The 7,834-nt window shown below is 33.4% G+C and overlaps 1 protein-coding gene across 1 annotated transcript; it reads right to left on the reverse strand.

Annotated features, from left to right (window-relative positions):
• Positions 1-2,189: 2,189 nt before the first annotated feature.
• Positions 2,190-6,299, reverse strand: LOC124847955 (beta-glucosidase 11-like). Its single transcript, XM_047325548.2, has 13 exons — positions 6,085-6,299; positions 5,899-5,968; positions 5,741-5,796; positions 5,509-5,584; positions 5,249-5,320; positions 5,067-5,154; positions 4,700-4,952; positions 4,415-4,530; positions 3,898-4,118; positions 3,249-3,280; positions 3,085-3,172; positions 2,709-2,799; positions 2,190-2,595 (listed from the first exon to the last, which is right to left on the reverse strand). The coding sequence occupies exons 1-13, from the start codon at positions 6,217-6,219 to the stop codon at positions 2,349-2,351; spliced, it is 1,545 nt and encodes a 514-aa protein (XP_047181504.1). The 5' UTR covers positions 6,220-6,299; the 3' UTR covers positions 2,190-2,348.
• Positions 6,300-7,834: the final 1,535 nt, after the last annotated feature.

The following is a 7,834-nucleotide window of genomic DNA, read 5'->3' on the forward strand; positions in this document are numbered from 1 at the left end:
TAAATTAGGTGAAATCTAACCTCAACAACATATTCATTCCATAATATCAAATCCATTCATTTTTGCACTTTTGTCCAATTGATCAAATTGCATGCATATTTACTTTTCAGTATTTGCATCATAAACCCAAGAAATTTTTTTTTCAAGTCTTATTTATTCAAGAAATCACATAATTGTTTAGGTCGTGAGTCTCTAGGAAAATGATACTTGGTCTTACCATGTTTATTACTTGATACGATTCGGTACACTTGTCGGAGTCTTAACAATCATCCCCAACAGCAAATGAGTTTAGTTCTCAATTGTCATAGAGTACCTTGGTGTACAATGGAAGAATGAATGAATGGAAACCGTAGAAAGCGAGAAGGAAAGCTCCCGTCCCAATCTTCGTTCAAAGGGTTGAAAATAGCTTTTATGTGCTTCAACCGTCCAAAGATATCAACCCTAATGTGTAAAAGCCTTTAAATAGATCAAAATTGGATCATGGGCCAATGTCGCTAGCGCTCAGCGCCCTAAGTGGGGCAAGCAGGCGCAACTACGAAGAGACTGGCCCTTAGCGTCCTGGCTGAGGGAAACCAGGCGTCCTGCGATGTAGCTGACTGGCACTCAGCACCCCTAGAGGGGGCGCCTAAGTGTGCTTACAAGATCCTTGGCCCTCAGCGCCCCTGAAGAGGGCGCCCAGGCGTCCATGCGTGACCACCAGCGCTAAGGGCCCTAGAAAAGGGCAACCAGGCGTGGTTGCGTGACAACTAGCACCTAGGGCCCCAGAAAAGGGCAATCAAGCGTCCTTGAGCCTTCTGCAGCCTTCTATTATAGTGCTTTTGCTACTGGCCTTCTTGGGTTCCAACTCCTTGATACTTTACTCCTCTTCCAAAACATACCAATAACCTACAAAATTGAGGGAATCAGTGCTAAAAATCATTAAGTATAACCTCTATTCACTTATTCACCAAATTCAACTAAAACAAGAGTTTAAGCAAGTTTCAAAGTCAAATAGAGTTGATTTAGTATCAAAATTGCATCACAAATAACAGTAAATTCAACCGTTATCAAGAGTATTGGAGTATATTTAAGAGGATTCTTCGATACATTATAGGATCCTCAAAAGTTGCATTATGTTTTAGAGGATCAAAATTAGTTGTCAAGAGCTATGTCAATTTAGATTTTGCAGATGATGTTGATAAAGGGAGATCCACTACTAGCCATGTATTTACACATATAGGAGATTTAGTAAGTTGGATGTTGTAACTTTGTTTACTACAAAAGTTGAGTACATGGCAACTATGAAGCTTGTAAAGGAAACTATTTGGATTGAAAGGTTGATGGATGAACTCGAGCACATTGCAAGAAATCGCGTCTTTCATTCCATAACAAAGCATATAGGTTTGCGTTACCACTTTGTTCAAGTAGTAGAGGAGGGGAGTGTGGATATGAAAAAGATTCATACTAATAAAAATCTAGCCAATGTTATGACAAAGTTTGTTAGCATTGAAAAATTTACATGAATTTGATCATATTATAACCCATCAAAATAATAAGCAACATGATGGAAAAGAATAAAGCATGGTTTAAAGATTTGATTAATTTTATGAAAATCTTCAAAGGAGAGAATGTGAGAAGAGAAATTCCACATAAGTGGAAACTTAGTTTGGGCTTACTTTTCATGTTATAAAAAGAGTATAGTGTTTCCTTATCAATACATCTCAAAATTTCTTCCTTTTCTTTTTTTTTTGTTTTTATTTTTAGTGCTTGAGTAAAAAAATAAGAAAAAAATTAATTTCTCAGGTTCTCGTTATTATTGTTTTTCCTGGAGACTAAATAGAATGTATGTAATTTTCTTTTTTTTTTTCAATAAAATTACACTTATTTTTTGTCTATTATCTATTTTGTTTCTTTTATTTTTGTTTATTATCTGTTTTGTTCCTTTTACTTTTATTTTTATTTTAGTTGTGAGTAGTCGTTGGATTAGTGTGATATCCCAATACAATATTGTATTTAAAAGTTTAGATTAGTTGGAAATCCATGTCTTTTATGAAGATCGCCAACTTTATTATATACTGCAAATTTACATCACTGCAAATTTACATCACTAGGAGAAGAAATTTGAGATCCAAATGTGCCAACCTTACATTATTTATTCCATCTTAAATTGGTAGCAAATATGTGAAATTCAAGCTTTAATTCAAAAGTACTTTTAAAATACTCGACAACTATACCTTTTATAGTAGGAAGAAAACTTACATTGATTAAAATGAATATAATTTGACATCATAATGTTTTTTTATTCATACACTTGGTAGCACAAAATGCAAATTATGAACACCAAAAGAGAAAGATCTTGCAGGATTATTTTATGCGGCATTATGCAGTAAGGTATCGTGTGACAGCACATTCTCAATTTCAGTGGTGATCTTTGAGTCCATTGGTTTCCCTTTCAGAAAATTTGAGTACCATTCAGCAGAAAGCTTAGGTTGCCTCCTTAAGTTTGAATCATTCATATCTATGTAGTATAGACCATAACTTGTCTTATATCCACCCACTAACTCGAATGCATCCATGAAGGACCATACAAAGTAACCTTTTACATTTAATCCACTCCTTTAGATGTGTCAAGAATGAAGCAAAATAATAAACAAAAATCAGCTTTCACGAAACAACTATGTACGAACCCTTTTAACTTGGCTTGAAAATGAAAATCAAAGTAAAAGTACCTTAGGGCATCTACCAAACTTCCAATGTATTCTTGCAAGAACTTCACCCTCGACCAGTCCTTTAATGATGAATAATGTGGTGTACTTTGCCCTGCAGAAATGAAAAGACTTACCATACAACTATATAACAGAATGACTGAATATGACAACAAAAAAGAAACATGGAAGTTTTGAAGGATGATTTTATGAGAAAGACAATCAAGGTTTAGACAAAAAGTTTGGGACTGCAAGGTCAACCTTAAAGTCTGTTATGGCAACCATATTGGGATTGCAATGTTTCCTCAACTTTTCACACAAAGGTCATCATGAGATGATTGTAGCCACAATTTAAAACCTTCAATACAAAACTATGTCATGAAATGAAAAATCACCGTACCATTTTCATGTATGTATATTGGTATATTGCCATAGGCTGTCTTTATTGAGTCTAGCACCCCTAGGAAAATATCCGGAGTAATTGGTACCTATAACAATCAGCTGGTTAGTGAAAAATATTTTATAGGCTTAAAAAAGTATAGGACCCTGTTCATGCTATGTTACCTCATCTGGAGCTGTATCCTCTCGAGTAACTCCTACAATCAGACAAACAACAGTTAGCTATTTCAGTTCCACAAACATTGGAAGGTGGAACAACAACTGACCACACTATTTCTCTTACTGGACTTTGCTAAACATTTCTCAAGCAATGACAGGTTAAAATATTACAATTTAAACAGGATTTGTTAATGTTTGATGACATGAACTGTGCTATGGATTCATTAGCAGATTTATATGTTAATATTTATGTTTGTAGAGACACTAGATTGCATACAGAAGAAATTCCACCAGGGTGAGTGACCTTCGATCGTCAACAAAAAGCATAATGACAGCAAGTGCAAGAGATATTGATTGTTAATCAAATTTGCTTTCCCAAAGAATTAGAAAATTCAAATATTTGACAAAAGCCATACAAATTCAATTATCCAAAGGAAAAAGAAAAATCGCAAATATTGACGCACGAACACTTTAAAATCACAGTTGCTGAAAATCAAATATCAGGTAAACAAGTCAGTTTCTTTGATGAGAATTTGTTAAGGATGAGATCCTACAAACTAAATGAATAACTATTTATATATAAGTAACTCGTTGAACCTCGATATAGAAGTTGCTATGCAATAAAATTTGGTAAGGGAAAAAGCTTATCTCATACTTTCAGTTTCCATTGCTATATCTGCTATGAAATCTCTATCCTCATTTTGCAGGTTGGCAGGATTGTTCTTAACATAAAATGAGAAGTAAAAGTTTACTCCTAAGAAGTCTATTGAGTTCCTGATCATATTTGATTCCTTTTTGGTGAAGGAAGGAAGCCTTGATCCAGCATTCTTTCTCATTGTATCAGGGTAGTCTCCGAATGTAATGGGATTCATAAACCTGCAATAAAATCATAGACATGTCTGCTGTAGCAACTAATGTAGGAAAAAATGTCGGATTTTTATAAAATGATCCAAGATTTTAATCTTTGTCAAGACATTCTTTATGGCTTAACTTACATGCAAGGTAAAAGGGGCGTGTCTACTATCATGCTATATAAGTTTTAGGAACTGTTACGTGAAGGAAAACATCAGAAAATATAGAAATCTAGACTCGGTTCTTTGCAATCCCAAGATTCAAATTTGCTAATGACAACATGTATTAGAAAGAGCTATCGTGACTATACTGTTACTTACCACCCGATATTGAAGTCTCGGGCCCTTTGAACAGCCTTTACATCATCAATAGAGTTAGTTTTTGGAAGATAACCAAAAGAAATGAGATTTAACCCAATAATGCCATGCTGCATTGCCTGCATAGAAAAGAGATTGTTGTCTGAACAAATAAAATGATGATTAACCATATCAAAATGACATGATGATGATGATGATGATGATGATCACCATTAATGATATCCTTCCTAATTATTCTTCAGAATGCTATATATACAGTAGAGTGGTACATTTGTTAGATAATTTTACCTGGTATTTCTTCCTATACAGCCTAGCTGCTGAAGCATGTGCTAACAATATATGATGGGCTGCCAAATATGGCTCAGTTGAGGAATTTCCTTTGGAGCAGTTAGATAAAGAGGTAGAACACCGCCGAGGTGGTGAGATTCCTAAATCATAGCCAAAAACTGCACATGCATTGGCCTCATTCACTGTAGTCCAGTGCTTAACTCTGTCACCAAATTCTCTAAAGCACACATCTGCATATGCTGTGAAGTCTTCCCTGTATATGGATACACATAAATATGTTAATCACAACAAAAACCATTGCTCAATTTTATAACTGATGTATTTGTCATGATCTATATATATCAGATTTGAAGTTTGGGAACCATACACAACTCTTCGACTAAGCCATCCTTCATATTCATCCTCCAATGTTTGCGGTAAGTCAAAATGGAACAGCGTTACATGTGGCTGGATTCCTACAAGATGAGGAATTCAACAACAATAAATATATATATAACTTGGAAGAACCTTTCTAAGGCATTAATCAACATTTATTCTACTCTTGACAACCATGGCTTATCAGTTCATTGATGAGGTTGTTGTAATACTGTAGACCCTTGGGATTCACTCGTCCTCTTCCATCTGTTAACACATGAAAACAACAGCATGGAAAATAACAGTTTGATTAATCGGAGTCAAAGGTTTATTGCACCTAATCAAAATCAAACCAAGTGTCTCTAATACATACATACACACACACATATACACATACTTTTAATTATTTTCGAAAGTGATTTAAGAATGCTGCTATCAATTATTTGAGTGATAACCTGGAATAAGCCTTGACCATGATATGGAAAATCTGTAGGCTTCTAAGCCCATGTCTGCCATGAGCTGAACATCTCCCTGCAGGACAATCAAGGTATGAAATTAGCTCAGAACAGACAACAAAGCGTTTTAGGTGAATTTAAAGTGTATACACACACACACACACAAAGATGCATCTTGTGTGAATGCATGCATATACACCACAATTTCATTTGGTTCTGCAGGATCACAGACCTTGTATTTGTGATAATGATCACACGCAACATCTCCATTACCTAAATACTCATTCCCTGAAAATATATTTCGATAATCAATTGTTTGAACAAAATAACAGCATTAAACACTGGAAAGAAAAATTGATGCCAAGAGATATGTGAGCAGAGGATACTAACCAGGTGCAGCATGAGCGAAAGTATCCCAAATGCTTGGCTTCCTGCCATCCTCATTCGCTGCACCTTCAACCTTTCATATATACATATATGGTTTAAGACATAATCAGAAACAGAAACAAAAAGGGTAGGTAGGACAATGAAATGTGAAAAGGAATAATTAATGAGAGAAGAGAGTGAAAGAAGAACCTGGTAAGCTGAGGTTGATGCTCCAAAGACAAATTCTGGAGGGAACTCATCCCTGTGCAAGGCATGAGCAGCAGGGAAAAGTGCTACCAATAATAATATTTGTGCAAGAGCAAACACCTTCAGCATCAACTTCATACTGTGTGCTTTTGCTTTCCGATGTTGTTATGCTTTGGGAGGACAGATTCAATCACATTAGTTTATTCTTCATTTGTCTATACTCTACTTCATTTATAAGTAAACTATCTTTGGAATTAGTGCATAGTTCTTACACACAATTTGATATAAACTAAAGAAAATTTCACTTTATACATCAAACTAGTATACATTTTTAAAAGGAAAGTAACTTAAATAATAATAATAATAATATGGTTTAATATTTTTTTTCCTTTATGAAAGTTTTAAATTTGATTTCACCTTTTTCTAAAAATAAGTATATAATCTCTTCAACGTAAGTGATGATAAAAAATATACAACAACGACAAATCAAAGTTGACTTGTTAATAATTAACAAATAACACAAATAAGAAATATTACATCTCGCCATGAATTTAAGGAAAATAAAACTCATTTCCTTAAAAATAATATACATTGAACTTCAAACTAATAAAAAAAACTTTAAAAAATTGTTAATTGTAAAATTACAAAACTATTAAAACTAAATGGAAGGGAAGCACGTTATAATGTGTTTGCTTTAATAAATTGCCAGACCTTTAGAATAACTTTTGTGGAACTAATAGAATAAGGCAATAAGCCAAAAAGGAAATTGCCAAACTTGTGTGATCATTTTTGTAAGAATAATAGAATATAGCACTATGGTGGAAAACCTCAAATAATTTTGGTCAACTTGGTCGAACATGTTCGTGTCATACACGTTATACATGATTTTATATAAAATTAAATTTATAAGCTAAGTTTTAGTTTTATTTAAACTAGATGTTGACAACACGTTAAAAGGGTTTATAAATAATCATAATCATTTTATAATGTACAGATGTAAAAGTATTATAGTATTACATCATAAAAGCAAATAACCGTAAAACATTTTTTAATACATGCTAAATGAACTGAAAAAGATATTTTGAAAAAAAAAAAAGAAGTTTGTGGATGTAAAAATATCCAATATCATTTTGGATTATCGTTGTATCCCTCAATTGTGTACAAAAGGAGTTCTTATTCCAACTACCACATGGGTTGATGCTCTGATTTCAATTGAATTGATAAAAAACGGGTTTGATTTAGCATCATTAAGTGAACCCAATTAATTCATAACAGTGTTTTAGATGACAGAAGACATAAACTTATAAATTGTTAAAATGATAGAAAGGTATTGGAATAAGATTTGGAAAACTTTTTAAAAAAATATTTGGGTGGAGATGACTATGAGTCAAGTTCATGGTGGCCAACAATCTGAGTTCTTTGAAAAAGTCTTTTTTAATATTAATAACCTCTCTCCCACCGAGGCTACAATGAGAAGAAAAAGAGTAACACAAAGAAGAAAGAAACATGCTACAATAGTAAAAAGGAGTAGAATAGCTTGATTGAGTTTTCTAAAAATTAAAATGCAGATATGTAAGAGAGAAAAAAGCTTGGAAGATGTTCTTGGGTAAAAGAGAGCATGTGGGATTATCAAAATCTGTTCTTAAAAGAGCATTAGTGACAAGCATTACATGCATTAGTAATTATTGATCATAAATAAATATAGATTTTTTCACTATACTTGTCCAAATGAATGTGTTGAATTCAAACAACC

Source organism: Vigna umbellata, chromosome 3, assembly GCF_029865625.1.
Source record: "Vigna umbellata cultivar VRB3 chromosome 3, Vumbellata_1.0, whole genome shotgun sequence".
Classification (NCBI taxonomy): domain Eukaryota; kingdom Viridiplantae; phylum Streptophyta; class Magnoliopsida; order Fabales; family Fabaceae; genus Vigna; species Vigna umbellata.

Excerpts from the sequence above, each read along its gene's own strand:
- LOC124847955 (XM_047325548.2), bottom strand. The coding sequence starts at position 6,219 with ATGAAGTTGATGCTGAAGGTGTTTGCTCTTGCACAAATATTATTATTG. Across the intron at positions 3,173-3,248 it reads AGGATACAGCTCCAGATGAG|GTACCAATTACTCCGGATAT; the intron begins GTAACATAGCAT and ends TGATTGTTATAG. Across the intron at positions 2,800-3,084 it reads AATATACATACATGAAAATG|GGCAAAGTACACCACATTAT; the intron begins GTACGGTGATTT and ends TCATTTCTGCAG.